Source organism: Chiloscyllium plagiosum, unplaced genomic scaffold (genome assembly GCF_037043375.1).
Source record: "Chiloscyllium plagiosum isolate Xiang-an unplaced genomic scaffold, Cpla_swu_hap1 HiC_scaffold_1, whole genome shotgun sequence".
In the NCBI taxonomy this organism is placed as follows: Eukaryota; Metazoa; Chordata; class Chondrichthyes; order Orectolobiformes; family Hemiscylliidae; genus Chiloscyllium; species Chiloscyllium plagiosum.
The window spans coordinates 123,467,876-123,488,576 of NW_028270139.1; the positions used below are offsets into that span (position 1 = coordinate 123,467,876).

Here is a 20,701-nt window from a genome sequence, read left to right on the forward strand (position 1 = left end):
TCCACTTCCCACATCTCCACCCTTGAACCCTATTCCTCCAAACTGCAACAAGTATAGATGGGCGGCGCGGTGGCACATTGGTTAGCATTGCTGCCTCACAGCGCCAGAGACGTGGGTTCAATTCCCACCTCAGGCAACTGTCTGTGTGAAGTTTGCACATTCTCCCAGTGTCTGCGTGGGTTTCCTCCGGGTGCTCCGGTTTCCTCCCACAGTCCAAAAATGTGCAGGTTAGGTGAATTGGCCATTCTAAATTGCCCGTAATGTTAGATGTAGGGGTAAATATAAGGGTTGCTCTTCGGAGGGTCAGTGTGGATTTGTTGGGCTGAAGGGCCTGTTTCCACACTGTAAGTAATCTAATCTAAACCCTCTTGGTCCTCAACTTCCACCCCACCAATCTCCAGATACAACACATCATCCTCCACCATTTCCACTACCGACAGTCAGATCCCAGCACTAGGGATGTATTTCCATCCCCATCAACAGTCTACAGAGACCATTCCCTCTGCAACTCTCTCATTAGATCCATGTCCCAATCAACCCACCTTCCCTTGCCACCTGCACCCACACCTCCCCCCTCACTTCCATCCAAGGCCCCAAAGGATTCTTCCACATCTGGCAGAGATTTCCCTGCACATCCAAATACCTCATCTACTATGTCCATTGCTCTCAATGTGGTCACCTCTACATTGGGAATACAGGACACCAACTCAGAGAACGTTACAGAGAACATCTCCGGGACACGCACCAAACAACCCCACTGCCCTGTGGCTGACCACTTCAACTCCCCCTCCCACTCTGCCAAGGACATGCCAGTCCTGAGCCGCTTCCTCCGCCCAATCCTAGAAGCCTGGAGGAAGAACGCCTCATCTTCCTCCAAAGACATGGCATCAATGTCAACTTCATCAGTTTCCTCATCTCTCCTCTTCCCACCTTATCCTCAAACTTGGCACTGCTGTCTTGTAGTTCTCTCACCTGTCCATCTTCCTTCTCACCTATCCACTCCACCCTTTGCTCTGGACAATCACCACCACCCCCAACCCCCAACCCCCCCTCCCACCATCATGTACCAATCGCCTTCCTAGCTACACTTCCTCCCCAGCCCCACACCTCTCATATTTATCTCTCAGCCCTCCAGGGCCCCACATTCCTGATGAAGTGTTTATGCCCAAAATGTCAATTCTCCTGCTCCTCGGATACTGTCTGACCTGCTGTGCTTTTCCAGCACCACACTCTTCGACTCTGATCTCCAGTCCTCACTTCCTCCTAGGAGAGTGGGCAATCAAGTGGCAGCTGGAATAGTTCGTGGGGAAGTGTGAAGTTATATACTTTGGTAGGAAGAACAGGTTATCTTCTAAATGGTGAAAAGCTCCAGAAATCTGAAGCACAATGGAATTTGGGAGTCCTAGTTCAGGATTCTCTTCAGGTTAACATGCAGGTCTAGCTGGCAGTAAGGAAGGCAAATGCATTGTTAGCACTCATTTCAAGACAGTGAGAGTACAAGAGCAGAAATATACTGCTGTGGCTGTAGAGGCCATAGTCAGATGAAATTTGGAATATTGTGAGCAATTTTGGGCCCCATAGCTAAGAAATTATTTCCTTGCGTGGGATGGGTGGGGGTCAGGGTGGGTCCAGGGGATGTTTACAAGATAGGAAGGATGTTGTTAAACCTCAGACAGTGCAGACAAAATTTGCAATGATGTTGCTGGGATTGGAGGTTTCTGAGCTATAGAAAGAGGCTTAAAAAGCTGGTGATATTTTTCAGTGGAGGGTGAAGGGCTGAGGGGTGATCTTATAGAGGTTTATAAAATCATGAAGGACATGGAGGGGATGAAGAGTCAAGGTCTTTTTCATAGGGTGGGGCAGTGCAAAGCTAAGTTGTGATTTAAGAAGGACCTGAGGGGTAACCTTTTCATGCAGAGGACGGTGTGTGTACAAAGTGAGCTGCCAGGGAAAGTGGCAGATTACAACATTTAAAAGGCATCTGGATGGGGTACATGTATAGAAAGGGTTTAGAGGGACACAGGCACAATGCTGGCAAATAGGACTAGGTCAGATTGGAATGTCTGGTCAGCATGAACAAGTTGGACCGAAGGATCTGTTTCTGTGCTTATGACTCTATGACCTACCCAATGGAGTTTAGAAGGATGAAGAGGGCTTTTATTGAAGAATCACAGAATAGAGAAATGCGTGATGTCAGCGGACGTGGAGAAGACGTTTCCATTATTTGGAGAGACAAGGACCTGAGTGAAGGGATGACTGTTTAGATCGAGATAAGGAGGAATTTCTTCATTCAGCGGATGGTGAATCTGTGGAACTCATTGCTGCAGAGGACTATGGAGGCCAAATCATTGAGTGTATTTAAGACAGAGAATAATGGGATCAAGGCTTACAGGGAGAAGGCAGGAGAATGGGAGTTGAGAAACATATCAGCCATGATTGGATGACAGAGCAAACTTGATGAGCTGAATGGCCCAACTTTGCTCCTGTAACTTATGGTCTTATAACTGATTGCAGCTACTCAGTCCCTCCAAAAGTCATATTTCACTACCATCAGAAATGGCATATTCATTCAGGGTAGTTAAGAAAAATTGAAAATTTGTAATCTTATTGACGCAAAACTAAATTATAGAAACATGAATTGGCGATATGTGCGGGAAAGCACTCATTAAATAATAACAAAGTATAACCTGGTATATTTGATCCCAATTTGCTTTTAATCTGCATCTTGCTGATGTCATTTTGAACCTCTAAAACCAAGTAGCACTAGAAAAGCAAAGACTACTTATACATCCAAACATAGTTCGGAATTTTATAATAAAGCAAAACCATCAGGAAAAAGATGAATGTTCTGCAATTTCTTTTTATGTACTTGTATTTTGATATCTGCCGCAAAAGCTAAACAAAAATACAATACAGTATCGGACGTATTCTGGATTATGGAAACGTTAACATTGAAGACAGACAATTTCAAAATATTGATATCGACTGTAACAGTGCTAAACCCAGTTATTAAATGGACTAAACTGGAGACTTATTTGAAGAACATCTGGATAGCCCTTCAACACAGGTGTTGCTTGATAATTTCACTTTTCCAAAGCTGTTTACTGCTTCGAGCCATGTATTTCCACGACAGTTTGATCAAGAAAGTACATGAGGGCATAGGTTTAAGGTGAGAGAGGAAAGATATAAAAGAGACCTAAGGGGAAACTTTTTCACACAGAGGGTGGTACGTGTATGGAATGAGCTGCCAGAGGAATTGGTGGAGGCTGGTACAATTGCAACATTTAAGAGGCATTTGGATGGGTATATGAATAGGAAGGGTTTGGAGGGATATGGGCCGGGTGCTGGCAGGTGGGATTAGATTGGGTTGGGATATCTGGTTGGCATGGACAGGTTGGACCCAAGGGTCTGTTTCCATACTGTACATCTCTATGACTCTATGTCTCGCACTCTGCAATATATCAGTCTGAAATCTATTCCTGAGACAACATATTGCATACTTACAGGCTTCTTTAGCTTCTTCCGGAAGTAGTCGTACTTCTGTTTGAATTCCCTGGAATATGGCACAGCCTACAAGAAAGCAGATTTATTTTGTCAAAAAATGACTAAAATAACACCAGTCTTTATAATTTAATTACTGGAAACTCGCCGTAATTGACAGTGATTGTTCTTCATCATTCGAAACGTAATATCGTACCCCTTGGGATTACGACAACAGTTAATTTTCTTTCAGCTTTTTTAAAAAATATATTTTTATTGAAAAATTGATTTTTTTAATATTACAAATACAAAACAATACAGTTCAAAACAATGCACAGAAAGAACACCAATAAAATAAAAAAACAAACTGCTCTCACGTACAAAAGTATAAATAGGTATAGAAAAATATTTAGATATAAAACTCCAACTAACTACTTAACTAAATAGATAATAACAAATAAACAAATAAATAATAACAATACAGCTCAGCCAAACAAAAAACACACTCTCGAATATTGAGAGCATTCGTTTTCACATATTCATGTGATCGCAGATCCCTCTGTCTGGATATAGGACTCGTAAAACACAATCGTTACAGCTATATAAAAGCCCTTATTAGTGTGGCAGATAAATCTATGTCTAGGTATTCAAAAAGGGCCGCCACGTCTTGTAGAAATCCTCAGTTTTGTTCTGAGAAAATCCAAGGGGGGAGATGCTCCATAACAATCTTCTGCCAACCTGACAGGCCCTGGGGTGGGGGGTTTCCAATATCCAACCTAACAAGATATTCTTACTTGTGCAGAAAGTGACGATGTTGAAATTTTATTTACTTATGCGCATCGACAGGGAACACACTGGGCAGACCAAGAGGAGGAGAGATCGGGTCCTTCTCCATCCTTACACCCAAAATCCCCTCCAATATACCTACCACACTGTTCCAGTATGTTTTAAGCCAACCACAGGACCAGAGACAATGAGTAAGAGTGCCCAGGCAAACCGTGCACTTGGGACATGTTGAAGATAACCCTGGTTTAAACTGGGAACAAACAGTCTGGAGGCTGGCTAACGTGGTGCCACTGTGGTAAAGACAAGCCAGGGAACTATAGACCAGTGAGCCTGATGTCAGTGATGGGCAAGTTGAAGGGAATCCTCAGCGACAGGATGTACATGTATTTGGAAAGGCAAGGACTGATTAGGGATAGTCAGCATGGCTTTGTGCAGGGGAAATCATGGCTCACAAACTTGATTTGAGTTCTTTAAAGTAACAAAGAGGACTGATGAGGGCAGAGCGGTAGATGTGATCTATATGGACTTCAGTAAGGCGTTCGACAAGGTTCCCCATGGGAGACTGGTTAGCAAGGTTAGATCTCACTGAATACAGGGAGAACTAGCCATTTGGATACAGAACTAGCTCAAAGGTAGAAGACAGAGGGTGGTGATGGAGGATTATTTTTCAGACTGGAGGCCTGTGACCAGTGGAGGGCCACAAGGATCGGTGCTGGGTCCTCTACTTTTTGTCATTTACATAAATGGTTTGAATGCAAGCATAAGAGGTACAGTTAGTAAGTTTGCAGATGACACCAAAATTGGAGGTGTAGTGGACAGTGAAGGGGGTTACCTCAGATTACAACAGGATCTTGATCACATGGGCCAATGGGCCAAGTAGCAGATGGAGTTTAATTCAGATAAATGTGATGTGCTGCGTTTTGGGAAAGCAAATCTTATCAGGACTTAAGCACTTAATGGTAAGGTCGTAGGGAGTGTTGCTGAACAAAGAGACCTTGGAGTGCAGGTTCATAGCTCCTTGAAAATGGAGTCGCAGGTAGATAGGATAGTGAAGAAGGCGTTTGGTATGCTTTCCTTTATTGGTCAGAGTATTGAGTACAGGAGTTGGGAGGTCATGTTGCGGCTGTACAGGACATTGGTTAGGCCACTGTTGGAATATTGCGTGCAATTCTGGTCTCCTTCCTATCGGAAAGATGTTGTGAAACTTGAAAGGGTTCAGAAAAGATTTACAAGGATGTTGCCAGGGTTGGAGGATTTGAGCTATAGGGACAGGCTGAACAGGCTGGGGCTGTTTTCCCTGGAACGTCGGAGGCTGAGGGGTGACCTTATAGAGGTATACAAAATTATGAGGGGCATGGATAGGATAAATAGACAAAGTCTTTTCCCTGGGGTCGGGAACTCCAGAACTAGAGGGTATAGGTTTAGGGTGAGAGGGGAAAGATATAAAAGAGACCTCAGGGGCAACTTTTTCACACAGAGGGTGGTACGTGTATGGAATGAGCTGCCAGGGGAAATGGTGGAGGCTGGTACAACTGCAACATTTAAAAGGCATTTGGATGGGTATATGAATGAGAAAGGTTTGGAGGGATATGGGCTGGTGCTGGCAGGTGGGACTAAATTGGGTTGAGATATCTGGTCGGCACGGTCGGGTTGGACTGAAGGGTCTGTTTCCATGCTGTACATCTCTATGACTCTAAGTAGGTCCTGTGGAGAATTTTCAACTGGAAAGCATGGGTCCAATTGCAAACTGATATCTTCCTTGCATTTTCCCAAATATCTTCCCATGCCTCTGAAGAGTCCCCAATGCTAGCGCTCTCTCCCACACTCTACAGAATCTATTAAACTCATCTGAGGGAGTGCCCCCCCAATTGATTATATAAAGTGCTGACAAGAAAGTGTACTCTTAGCACTGAGCAGCCTCCTCTCGATGTCAGATTTGTAGGGATCAGTCAGAACAAAGAACAAAGAAAATTTACAGCCCAGGAACAGGCACTTCGACCCTCCAAGCCTGAGCCGATCCAAATCTACTGTCGAAATCTGTCACCCAATTCCTAGACATCTGTATCCCTCCGCTCCCCACCTACTCATGCATCTGTCCAGACGCATCTTAAATGAATCTACCGTGCCTGCCTCCACTACCTCTGCTGCAAATGCATTCCCTCTGTGCAAAGTACTTGCCGTGTGTATCCCCCCACTAAACTTTTCACGTTTCATCTTGATTCCTTCACCCTGGAAAAAAGCTTATCTCTACCTACTCTGTCTATGCATTTCATGATTTTGTAAACATCAATCAGATCCTCACTGAATCTCCTTTTTTATAATGAAAATAAACCTAACCTCTCTTCATAGCTAGCACCTTCCATACCAGGCAACATCCTCGTTAACCTTCTCTGCCCCCTCTCCAAAGCATCCACATCTTTTTGGTAATGTAGCGAACAGAACTGTACACAGTATTCTAAATGCGGCCGAACCAATGTCTTGTACAATTTTAATATGACCTGCCAGCTCTTATACTCAATACCCCATCCGATGAAGGCAAGCATACCATATGCCTTCTTGGCAACTCTATCCACCTGTGCAGCAACCTTCAGGGTACAATGGACCTGCACTCCCAGATAGAGTCATAGATAGAGTCATAGAGATGTACAACATGGAAACAGACCCTTCGGTCCAACCTGTCCATGCCGACCAGATATCCCAACCCAATCTAGTCCCACCTGCCAGGACCCGGCCCATATCCCTCCAAACCCTTCCTATTCATATACCCATCCAAATGCCTCTTAAATGTTGCAATTCTACCAGCCTCCACCACAACCTTTGGCAGCTCATTCCATACACGTACCACCCTCTGCGTGAAAAAGTTTCCCCTTAGGTCTCTTTTATATCTTTCCTCTCTCACACTAAAACTATGCCCTCTAGTTCTGGACTCCCCGACCCCAGGGAAAAGACTTTGTCTATTTATCCTATCTATGCCTCTCATAATTTTGTAAACCTCTATAAGGTCACTCCTCAGCCTCCAACGCTCCAGGGAAAACAGCCCCAGTCTGTTCAGCCTCTCCCTGTAGCTCAGATCCTCCAACCCTGGCAACATCCTTGTAAATCTTTTCTGAACCCTTTCAAGTTTCACAACATCTTTCCGATAGGAAGGAGACCAGAATTGCACGCAATATTCCAACAGTGGCCTAACCAATGTCCTGTACAGCCGCAACATGACCTCACAACTCCTGTACTCAATACTCTGATCGATAAAGGAAAGCATACTAAACACCTTCTTCACTATCTTATCTACCTGTGGCTCCACTTTCAAGGAGCTATGAACCTGCACTCCAAGGTCTCTTTGTTCAGCAACACTCCCTACGATCTTACCATTTAGTATATAAGTCCTGCTAAGATTTGCTTTCCCAAAATGCAGCACCTCACATTTATCTGAATTAAACTCCATCTGCCACTTCTCAGCCATTGGCCCATCTGGTCCAGATCCTGTTGTAATCTGAGGTAACCCTCTTTGCTGTGCACTGCACCTCCAATTTTGGTGTCATCTGCAAACTTACTAACTGTACCTCTTATGGTCGCATCCAAATCATTTATGTAAATGACAAAAAGTAGAGGACCCAGCACCGATCCTTGTGGCACTCCACTGGCCACAGGCCTCCAGCCTGAAAAACAACCCTCCACCACCACCCTGTCTTCTACCTCTGAGCCAATTCTGTATCCAAATTGCTAGTTCTCCCTGTATTCCGTGAGATCTAACCTTGCTAATCAGTCTCCCATGGGGAACCTTGTCGAACGCCTTACTGAAGTCCACATAGATCACATCTACTGCTCTGCCCTCAATCTTCTTTGTTACTTCAAAGTCCTCAATCAAGTTTGTGAGACATGATTTCCCATGCACAAAGCCATGTTGACTATCCCGAATCAGTCCTTGCCTTTCCAAATACATGTACATCCTGTCCCTCAGGATTCCCTCCAACAACTTGCCCACCACCGAGGTCAGGCTCACCTGGCTTGTCCTTACCGCCCTTCTTAAACAGTGGCACCACGTCTGCCAACCTCCAGTCTTCCAGCACCTCACCTGTGACTATCGATGTTACAAATATCTCAGCAAGAGGCCCAGCAATCACTTCTCTAGCTTCCCACAGAGTTCTCGGGTACACCTGATCAGGTCCTGGGGATTTATCCACCTTTAACCGTTTCAAGGCATTCAGCACTTCATCCTCTGTAATCTGGACATTTTGCAAGATGTCACCATCTATTTCCCTACAGTGTATATCTTCCATATCCTTTTCCACAGAAAATACTGATGCAAAATACTGTCAGTATCTCCCCCATTTTCTGCGGCCCCATAAAAAGACTGCCTTGCTGCTCTTTGAGGGGCCCTATTCTCTCCCTAGTTACCCTTTTGTCCTTAATATATTTGTAAAAATCCTTTGGATTATCCTTAATTCTATTTGCCAAAGCCATCTCATGTCCCCGTTTTGCCCTCCTGATTTCCCTCTTAAGTATACTCCTATTTTCTTTGTACTCTTCTAAGGATTCACTCGATCTATCCTGTCTATACCTGACATATGCTTCCTTCTTTTTCTTAACCAAACCCTCAATTTCTTTAGTCATCCAGCATTCCCTATACCTACCAGCCTTCCCTTTCACCCTGACAGGAATATACTTTCTCTGGATTCTTTCTATCTCATTTCTGAAGGCTTCCCATTTTCCAGCCATCCCTTTATCTGCGAACATCTGCCTCCAATCAGCTTTCGAAAGTTCTTGCCTAATACCGTCAAAATTGGCCTTTCTCCAATTTTGAACTTCAATTTTTAGATCTGGTCTATCCTTTTACATCACTATTTTAAAACGAATAGAATTATGGTCACTGGCCCCAAAGTGCTCCCCCACTGACACCTCAGTCACCTGCCCTGCTATATTTCCCAAAAGTAGGTCAAGTTTTGCACCTTCTCTAGTAGGTACATCCACATACTGAATCAGAAAATTGTCTTGTACACACTTAAGAAATTCCTCTCCATCTAAACCTTTCACACTATGACAGTCCCAGTCGATGTTTGGAAAGTTAAAATCCCCTACACCATAACTACCCTATTATTCTTACAGATAGCGGAGATCTTCTTACAAGTTTGTTTCTCAATTTCCCTCTGACTATTGGAGGGGGGTCTATAATACAATCCCAATAAGGTGATCATCTCTTTCTTATTTCTCAGTTCCACCCAAATAACTTCCCTGGATGTATTCCCAGGAATATCCTCCCTCAGCACAGCTGCAATGCTATCCTTGATCAAAAATGCCACTCCCCCTCCTCTCTTGCCTCCCTTTCTATTCTTCCTGTAGCATTTGTATCCTGGAACATTAAACTGTCAGTCCTGACCATCCCTGAGCCACGTAGCCTTTTTTTGAAATAAATCCCTAACTTGAAAAAAACGAAAGAGGTCCCTGTTAAATAGCTCGTATTTCCGAGCTAACTGATCAAAGGACATCATTGTGGCTCCCTCAAATAAATCACCCATGCAAGACACACCCCTAGCCACCCCTTGAATCCTGAATCTATCATTCCCGATTGAAAACCTGGCATACCCACTATAGGTGTTAGATGAGATGTTTTGCCAATATTGCTTTCCCTCTGCCGAATTGCCCTCCATGCTTTAACAATATTGATAACTATTGAGCTCTGGAAACATTCCTTAACTGTCCTCATTTTGTCCAAAAACAGCAAGCTAGTCAGGGGGCACCTGAGAGGTTTCGATATCTAGCCATATTGAAAAAGGGCCCCACAGGCCCAATCACTCCCGTAGGATAATAGCGAGCTTTGTTGATAGTTTTTAATGTCCGAGAGATCCACTACCCCAATTTATGAGGCAATTGCAGTTTAGCTAATTTAATAAGGGGCTGCTTACAACGCCAAATAAAAGGTGAACCAGCTGTTTAGTCTCCTGAACATTTGCTTATCGAAAATCAGAGGGAGCATCCATATAGGGTACAGCAAACAGGGGAGAATATTCATCTTATTAAGTGCCATCTGACTGAACCATGGGACTGGAAGCGCCTCCCATCTTTGAAGGTCTTGCATGATTTTGTTGAATAATTGAACAAAATTGGCTTTAAACAATCGATCAAGAACTGAAGTGATGAATATGCCCAAAAACACAAAACCTCCCTGTGACCACTTAAATGGGAATCTATATTCACCCTTGAGACCTAGCACCTTTATAAAATCACCCATAGGATTGGCTTTAATTTTACAAAATTAATTACAAACGCCCTAAATTCCCCACAGAAGTACTCCACAAACTTATTACCCTTGAGGATAAAGGGATCTATTCGCCATTGCCTCAGGCCCTATATAACATCCTTAACCTTAACCAACAGGTACACTGGAGCATGATCGGAGATGGTAACATTACCAATTGTACACTATGCCACCAAATTCAGGGTTGCCACAGGGGTCAGAAAAAATCAATCCTGGTGTGACATCTGATCAGTTTAGAGAACGCATCTACCAGAAATTTCAGGGGAAGGGCCAGAGGGCAACAAACTTTTAAAACACCATATTCTTCCTCGTTTATCAGGGCTTTGAGAATTACAAACTTCCCGTGTGTACCTTTAATCCCCTCAGACGTGGTTGACGATGCTCTCCACCGCATCTCCTCCACTTCCCACTCCTCCGCCCTTGAACCCCGCCCCTCCAATCGCCACCAGGACAGAACCCCACTAGTCCTCACCTACCACCCCACCAACCTCCAGATACATCATATCATCTTTCATCATTTCCGCCACTTCCAAACAGACCTCACCACCAAGGATATATTTCCCTCCCAACCCCTATCAGCGTTCCGGAAAGAACACTCCCTCGTCAGATCCACACCCCCTATCAACCCAACCTCTACTCCCAGCACCTTCCCCTGCAACCGCAAGAAATGCAATACTTGTGCCCACACCTCCCCCCTCACTTAGCCACTCCCCTACTTCTGGTATTAAATTAAGGTGAAAAGTAAACCCTATCAAAGCCATTCTGCTGAAGTTTCTAATACTTCCTGAAGAAGGGCTTATGCCCGAAACGTCGATTCTCCTGTTCCCTGGATGCTGCCTGACCTGCTGCGCTTTTCCAGCAACACATTTCCAGCAATACTCCATATCATCCAAATGCATTGCCTGTAACAAAGCAATATCCATCTTTTCCTTTCTAAGACTCAAAAGTATGTTCTTCCTCTTAATTGGTGAGTGAATCACCTTGATGTGCCCAGTATACTACTTAATCAAGTCATTAGCCATAACCTTCTGCAGTAACATTTAAATTCCAGAGAGGAGGAACTCGAATTACAAATTGATGCGCCTTAGTGTTGTAAGATCCATTGAACATAAAAACTACATCAATGTAAACCACTACAGTTAACAAACTTATCAAAGACTATGTCCAACAAAAATAAAAAAAAAACATATAAAGCGCCAATGGCACTGAATAGAGGAACTCAATCCCTTGCTCAAGGGAGGTAATTACACATCCCAAAACACAACTTCCCATCCCGCTGCCAATACTGCAGCCTGGGCATTTAAATACCTGAACCAGGCATAAACTGCCCGTAAGTAGGCATCTAGCTATTTTCCCTCCTCTGAGCTAGAGCCGCACTGCAAACACAAGAAGAAAGAAAATATACCATGAAATAACAATGTGAGTAAAGAAATTTTTTTTAAAAAGAGTAAGTACCCCACCCATCCTTTGGTATAACTTAACCTAGAAATTGAAAGTACACATCTCAACTGCTGCCAAGCATTGTTTAGACCAGATTATTACCAATAAAAAGGAAAGGAAAAGAAAGCTCCGACCGGACTTACTCTTTTTTTCCAAAGAGAGAAACCGAGGCATACCAAACAGCACTACTATCTGTACATCCTAAATTGTTCAGATTAAATTAATTTGTCCAGAAAGTCTCTTGCCTTCTCAAAGAGATGTAAAGTGACCGAAGTACCGCCGGATACCTCAGAGTACTGGATCCCAAGCTCCCTCAGTCTTCTCTTGACGCCGTCATAAGATGTTCTTTTCTGGATCACCGCTGCTGAAAAGTCCTGAAAGAATATGATCTTAGAGCCCTCATAAATTACGGCCTTCGGATTCTTCCCCTGGATTCTGGAAGTTTCCACGATTCTCTCCTTATTCTATAATGTTTGAAACCGCACCAAGGTAGAATGAGGACGTTGGTCCAGACCTGACCTACATGCCGTGACCCGGTGAGCCCTTTTGATCTTCAAGCCTCTCATTCTAGCCTTCGAGTTAAGGAATTTTGGCAACCAGCCTTCAATAAATTCCGCCAGGCGGTCACCTTTCTTACCGTCCGGCAGACTACGATCCAAATATTTTTTTCTCCAGCCCCTGTTCTCGAGGTCATCAATTTGGTCATGCAAATTATGGACCTGAGTCTCCAGGGCCTCGATCCTTTCCTTGGAGGAACCGATATCAGCTTCCACCACTGTGACTGTGTGTTCTACCTCATCCTTTTCTCCAGGTCTCCCAGCTGCTGATCATGCTTCTGCAGCATGATGGAGATCGGGGCCAGCATCTTCTCTATCCGCTTTCCCAACACTCCATGGGGTCCTTCACCAGGGCCTGGTAGGTAATCGGGTCAGAAGATCCTGTAGGCTGAGCTATGGGCCTGGCCTCGGAAGTACATCCTCCCTTCTCCAGCATCCTTGGACAGTAAAAACCAAGGTAAGCTGTTTTTTTTTTTAAAAACAGTTTCCTGGGACACCGTGACCCTTCCAGAGTCCCAGGATATCGCAGTCATCCGGGCAGGGCGAGCTAGGACTTCGTCCCACTTGCGATGTGGTGTGGAGCTCTGCAACGTGATCCTCCTAGATCACCACCATCTTGGATCCCCTCTTACAACTTCAATTAACTTTCTTCTCATACTTGTGAACAAAGTAAGTTCATGGAGTCAAATAATAAAATTATGAGAGGGTAGATAAAAAGCTGCTGTTTGGTTCATAATGAGGGACATAACTTTTAATGTTAAGTGCAGAAGGTTTAAGGGGATTTGAGGAAAGGGTTTTCACCAGAAGATGGTGGGAAACTGGAATGCCAGAGAGGGATTAGAAATGGGAAATCTCATAGCCTTCGAAGAGGCACATGGATGAGCACTTGAAATGTAATAACATTCAAGGCTATGGGCTAAGTGCTGGGAAGTGAGATTAATACAGATAGGCTGGAGTACCTACCCATCTGCAACAAAAGTAACAGCTGAGCCACCCACTTTCTGTGCTGTAATACCTGCCTCTCACTCCAGAAGGGAAACAGCCCACAGTAAGGCATAAAAAAATCATGGCAAGACCGGCACAAACACTGAAAACACTAGAGCAACTCAGGTCAGGGTTAATTTGGCCTTGTTCATCGTTATCTAATCAAGCATTACATCAATACCAATTTGACATCTTCATCATTGCCGTATTCCCTCGAATGTTGCAGTTCCCTTTCCCTATCCTCACGTTTACATGTATCCTTCTGTTCTTTCACCTTTGGCCTGCTTTGTATTCAATGCTCTTCTAGCAAGAGCAAAACTAGATCTTTTAATGATCTCTGAAGCCTGAACCTACCTACCTACCTTCCCTACCTTGGGCTGTCCCTGCTTTACCTTCCCTAATTATTATTCTGCTATTGCACTGGGATTCATTTCTGTGTATTATAAAACACTTAGAGTTCTTACTACATTAAAATGCTGTTCAATGCAAGTTGTTCTTGAAGAAAGAGAATATTGAAACATATTTGGAAAGGGATTTTGAAGAATGCTACAGGATTCGCTTAGTTCAAAAAAGACTGCCTTTTTCAAATAATCCTGGACGCTATTATCTGTAGCAACTCTGCTCAAAACTAACAGCACACAGTTTACAGTAAACAGTTTATCTAATGGAACAAAAGACTTTTCAAAACAAACCACACAAGGAATTCAATGCTAAAGCTTAACATCTAAATGATCTGAACTGGCATTTAATCCTCAGGAATCTGTTATGGTGAGGAAAGTAAGAGGAAGAGAAAAAAAGTGCTTCCTCCACCATTCAAGTGTGCACGAGCTGTGACTCATGGCATCCTGAACAGTGACCTGACTGCAAACAGAAAAAGTTTTCAGCAGAAAACTAGAGTGGGTGAGGATGGGGATAAAGGTTAGAAGGGAGACAACGAATGGGGTGTTGTGACCTGAAAGCATCAGGAGAAAATGAAAACATGAAATTTGTAAATAACTGTCAATTTTTTAAAAAAAACTACTTACCGGACCAGTAATGGCTGGATTCTGTAGTCTAGGATCCTCCCACTGTGTAATTTTGGTATCTACAATGAGATAGCAAATGAGTTATTAATATAAAGTTATAGAAATTATAAAATCATACGCAATCAAGCACAATTGAAGACACCCTATGAATTTTGTTCTTGCTGTTCACCTTTAATAAAGGCCAGTTCATCTGGTATTAGAATATCCCAGAATTGTAAAAGCATGTATTCAGTCAGATAACATTCACTCAGGTGGATAGAGCTTGTAAGAAGGCCTATGGTGTATTAGCATTCATTAGCAGAGGGATTGAATTCAAGAGTCGTGAGGTGATGTTGCAGCTGTATAGGACCTTGGTAAGGCCACATTTGGAGTACTGTGTGCAGTACTGGTCGTCTCATTTTAGGAAAGAGGTGGAAGCTTTGGAGAGGGTGCAGAGGAGATTTACCAGGATGTTGCCTGGAATGGAGAATAGGTCGTACGAGGATAGATTGAGCGTGCTAGGCCTTTTCTCATTGGAACGGCGAAGGATGAGGGGTGACTTGACAGAGGTTTATAAGATGATCAGGGGACTAGATAGACTAGACAGTCAGAGATTTTCCCCCCGGGTACAACAGTGTTACGAGGGGACATAAATTTAAGGTGAAGGGTGGAAGGTATGGGAGGATGTCAGGGGTAGGTTCTTTACCCAGAGAGTGGTGGGGGCATGGAATGCGCTGCCTGTGGGAGTGGCAGAGTCAGAATCACTGGTGACCTTTAAGCGGCAATTGGATAGGTACATGGATAGGTGCTTAAGCTAGGACAAATGTTCGGCACAACATCGTGGGCCGAAGGGCCTGTTCAGTGCTGTCTTGTTCTATGTTCTAACAGCTTACTTGTCAGTATTAAAGTTAAAAACCACACAACACCAGGTTATAGTCCAACAGGTTTAATTGGAAGCACACTAGCTTCCGGAGCGACGCTCCTTCATCAGGCTTCCAATTAAACCTGTTGGACTATAACCTGGTGTTGTGTGATTTTTAACTTTGTACACCCCAGTCCAACACCGGCATCTCCAAATCATGGTCAGTAATAAAGATTAATTTGTATTGGTTTGTAAAGTGCTGAAAATGTGTTGCTGGAAAAGCGCAGCAGGTCAGGCAGCATCCTGCTCCTTGGATGCTGCCTGACCTGCTGCGCTTTTCCAGCAACACAGTTTCAGCTCTGATCTCCAGCATCTGCAGTCCTCACTTTCTCCTAGTTGGTTTGTTAAGTGGCCTACTCCTGCTGTTATTCTTATGAGTTTATTAATTTATAGCATTTTATTCTAAGAAACTTGAAACATGGCTACATACAGAAAAGCATATTCAAGTAATTGCTTTTTTTTCCAATTATGAAGTCATACAGAATTGCGGTGTCCCTCTCAATTTGTACAGCAATTTGAATGTTGTTTTTATGACCAAAGTGTCTGAGTTTGTGAAGCCATTGGTTCCAGATTCCCACAGTTCAACCTGTGAAACTGTTGAAAACAAACTGCTGAAAAAACTTAGCAGGTCTGGCAGTATCTGTGCAGAGAAAGCAGAGTTAAAGTTTCAGGTCCAGCAACCCTTGCTCCAGAACTTGAAACTGAAGAAACTGCTAAAATGTGACAGGTAATCCATAAATACAGACTGGTGAAAACATTACTGCATGAAAATTTTGAGTAGAGCAGGAGGATAATGACAGAAAACTAGCCAAATAGATGTGAAGCAGCCAGCAGGAATGTAGGGAGCAGAATTGCCAACTGTGAGATGAACAAATTTTGGTTTCATGTTACTAAAAATCTAAAAGTTAACAAAACAAGAAAACTTCATTACAGCTGGAATGCTGTGGCTATCCTGTGTCCACCACGTGGGCAAGGCTAACTCTAGCCTCAACTTTCTCTAATGTTTTCTCATGACTCAAGTGACACCAGATGTGTACTTCCATGACTTGTCTCTGCAGTGTCCAGTATCTGAATATTTCTGAATTGATAATCAGAATTGAACTTAGTACTGATGGCATGGCCTAACAGAATGCTGTACAGTAGGAGAATACCTTCTTCTACTAATTCATATTCAACAGTTTTGACCAAAACCTTCAATTTTGATGACTGCTTTGCACTGGTTGAACATGTTCAGTACTACACCTAAGATTCTTAACCATCTTTCCATTTCATTCTTGGCTACTTTAACACCATTCACATATACCTTGTGCATAATTCTTGTCTTCAGCTGTTGATCGGCCAATATATAAACTTCACCTAAATATTCTGTAATTTCAGAGTTACTTTCTCTGATCTGTTTTTCACAATGAAATTGAATTCATCATTCATAAAGTTGACAGCATTGTATTGAGTTTCAGAATTCAGTTTATTTATTGTAAATGAAAATAGTAACGGTAACACAATAGTAAACTCTGGGGAACCATGTGAATACAGATGCTCCAAAGGGCACTCATTTCTGTCTATCCTAAAGACAGTTCCTTATCCATTTCTAAGCTCTATCCTGAATCTCATCATTCTGAAGTTTGGCTGATGGGCTTCCACCAGTTGCCTGGTCAAAAGCCTTTTGAAAGCCTGGATACACTCCGTCTAAAAGTGTCAATTTCTCATTATTTAATAGCTCAGGTATAAGGTCTTCTGAATTCACCTTGGCCATAGTTGAAAAATTTCACTCTCGATAATCTCAATTATTTCATATTGAGTGGAGCTAAACTGATGGATCTGTAGATTGTGGGCATCTATTTTTTCACCTTTTTAAAACCAATACCACATAAGGCTGTTGTACTGTTATTTTGCCAGTGTCCAAACATTCAATGGTCCTAACTTTTCTATGCAAAAGTAATACCTTGCCCATCTTTAGACTACTTAGTCATTTACTCTTAAGACAGTCAAATTTATGAACAGCTTTAGATGATTGCAATTTTGTTGATAGTAATGACTATCAGTTATAAATGCCCTCATCAGATCATGGACCAAATTTGATGTCATTAATCCAAAGGGTGTGATTATCTCCTGAAACAGCGCTCAGGTAATTCTCTGCCTCCTCCATGTGTTGTCATGTATATAGCTCCAACTCAATAATCTGAGCTGAAGTTTCTTAAGCAGCCAATATTTGCACATGAGGTTACAGTGGATCACATTCGTGTCCACTAACACCCATGTACTGCAGCTGCCACACATCACCTGCCTAGCCATCTCTATTCTATTTAATCAGTTCATTTGAATGCTAAGTATTTTAGAAGCAAATTTCAGCGTAATAATATCTCCCGATTTAAACCACTTGGCCAATCAAGAGAGACACAGAGAAATGCTCACCAAGTATCTAACTATTTTTTTCCTGTGACTTCACACTTCAGCTCTGGCAGGTAGAACCAGAATGAATAGACTCTCTAATGCCAGTTTTTCCATTATCTTCCACTGCTGCTACCCTTCACATGCAGGTCTGCTCACCCAGTCTGATTCAGTGACGATAACCTCTGGCACATTCCTTGCTGTCTCAAGAGATGGGAGCAGAGTTTCTTTCTGAGTGAGCAGCCTTTGCTGTTGGTGGATACTCCTTCCGCCACAGGAGAAACTTGTGCAACACGTAGAGATTCCACCTTGAACTCAGAAGGTATCTGCCAGCTTTTAACTGGGGGCTTTCCCACATCAGCTATAAAAACCTCCCATCTTCTGTTACCTGCCTCAAACATCAAAACTGAGCCCAAAACATTCTGTCACCTTCAAAAGATGTCCTTTCCCTTAGTCCCTCTGTTTCTGCACACTCATTAGAATTATGCCATTATGTTAATATTACCTCTTCCTACCCACTGTGCTAAATTGCAAGACTGAATTGATACATTCTAAGTTGTCTTTTTAATAGAAGTTAGTTTTTTTTCAGCTTTTGGTACATGTCGTGTCATGACAATTGATAAAAGTTCCAATTTCTTCCAGAGATTGCCATCAATAATGAAAAGCTAAAGTTTTTCATTTTTGGAATATGCCATATGACTCACTGTGATCTATGAAGAATGACCTTCCATCCAAGTGGATCCTTTCCTCCCAGCCAGGCTTTAAAATAAAGAGCAACAGAAGCATTTTTCAAAGTAACGGTATACTAGAATACTACATATATCTCACATCAAAATCTACACATTGTTAGAAAGAAATTGGGTTTAATGGTTCTTCGAAAAGGGACAAGGGTAAGGGGTAGAGAGAAAGTCTTTAATAGGGTAAACAAATTTCACTGAAATACCATGGTAAGAACAAATCGTGAAAAAAAATCAACCAAATATTCAACATCGACAGTGTATGGGAAAACTGAATTAGATTTCTTTATAAACTATTTCATATTAGCATTAATTTGCTATAAAATTGATGTCTTGTAGTCACACATGTGACAGCTTTGTCATATTGTTGTCATTTGTGGGCGGCACGGTGGCACAGTGGTTAGCACTGCTGCCTCACAGCGCCAGAGACCCGGGTTCAATTCCCGCCTCAGGCGACTGACTGTGTGGAGTTTGCACGTTCTCCCCGTGTCTGCGTGGGTTTCCTCCGGGTGCTCCGGTTTCCTCCCACAGTCCAAAGATGTGCAGGGCCAGGTGAATTGGCCATACTAAATTGCCCGTAGTGTTAGGTAAGGGGTAAATGTAGGGGTATGGGTGGGTTTCGCTTCGGCGGGTCGGTGTGGACTTGTTGGGCCGAAGGGCCTGTTTCCACACTGTAATGTAATCTAATCTAATCTAATCTAATCAAATCTAATCACACTGAATAATGATTATATTTTAACATAGTAGAAATTGGCCATGTACATTAGACATGTTTGAATTTATACCGGGCTGTTTGCATGAACATGAAATCATGTTGCATTGATACACAGCATGCCATTTAACTGCCTAAAAATGTCTACATATTATGGTTTTTATATTGGGATAGCAGTAAGGATGTGAGAACAATTATTTAGAATCAGAACTGTGCAGTTACTCCTCATTGGGATACTGTCAGTTGGTAAAACTAAATAAATTTGTAGCACTAACCGGGAGAGGTCCAAGGTCATTTGGATCCAAAGAAGTCTTTGCTCTTAAGTGAACTGGATATTTCAACCGTGGATCCTCCTGAAAAGGTAAACTCTTTGAGAACTATCACATTATTGGGATCAAACAAGAAAATTAGCAAAGTAATGAATAAATCTGGAATAAATGGATGTCTAATTGACAATGATCATGAATCTATTGGATTATCAAGAAAACCCATCTGGTTCATGAATAAACATCTCAGGTGGATGTCTACTATACTTAACCAAACTAGGCGGTATGTGAATCCAGACTTTGAGGCATGTAGCTTGACTCTCTACTGCCTAACGAAATCGCTCAGCAAGCTGCTGAGTTATTTCAAAATGAAAGTGAAAAAGGACTTTGCGTGCATCTGAAGTCATTTGCGTAAAGTAGAAGTTCTTGACAGCAGGTCACCATTACCTTAATTTGTCAAACCAAATTTTCCTTAGATCACCTATTCTGACTGTTTATCATACACCTCGCCAAATCTGAATGCATACGAACTTTATTGTGATTCATGATCTGTACGAGTTTGCCAAGAGCTGTTACTGGATTAACTGGTCTGCAACTAGACAATTTCCCTTACTCTCCTTTCTTGAAGAGAGATGTAGACTTGCTATTCTTTAAAAAAACACAACCTCTCCTACATGTTTGAGAGACTTTTATTCTTAATTGCTTTCATATTCATAGGATTATTTAGGTGAATTGTTTACAATAGTTTACATAATAGGTAAGAGGTCATAACATTGTTTGAATAACTGCTCTGTCTCTATAAGGATGTGTCATCTACATCAGAATGTTATGCAGCTCTTTATTCCTTCATTTTTCTGCCTTTATATTTGATGCTTGATTTATTTTATTGTCTTTTAAGATGGGGCCAGAGAGTAGCAACACTACACAACACTTTTCACTGTATTGTATAAGAAGATACTTTTGACAATAAATACATTAAATCAAATCAATCCCATTCCAGGGGCCTAAGAACATAAGAGATGGGCATTTGTTTAGCTTCCATCACTCTAGATACACAAGAATTAGGAGGCAGCAGCAATTCGGCCCCTCCAGCCTGCTCTGCCATTCAACGCAATCAACGCTAATCGCATCTCAGCTTCAACTCCACTTTCCTGCCTGCACTCCATAACTTT

The 20,701-nt window shown here is 42.5% G+C and overlaps 1 protein-coding gene across 19 annotated transcripts in view; it reads right to left on the reverse strand.

The window, feature by feature from the left end:
• The window catches only part of nedd4l (NEDD4 like E3 ubiquitin protein ligase), a 497,553-nt gene that overhangs the window by 54,097 nt on the left and 422,755 nt on the right, over positions 1–20,701 (reverse strand). For all 19 annotated transcript variants that reach the window (XM_087990470.1, XM_043678365.2, XM_087990460.1 and 16 more), the window contains 4 exons: positions 19,539–19,616; positions 18,519–18,573; positions 14,526–14,584; positions 3,505–3,570 (listed from right to left, as the gene is read on the reverse strand). In XM_087990470.1, the coding sequence (XP_087846596.1) occupies positions 3,505–3,570; positions 14,526–14,584; positions 18,519–18,573; positions 19,539–19,616 (258 nt within the window). The remainder of the gene's footprint in view (positions 1–3,504; positions 3,571–14,525; positions 14,585–18,518; positions 18,574–19,538; positions 19,617–20,701) is intronic.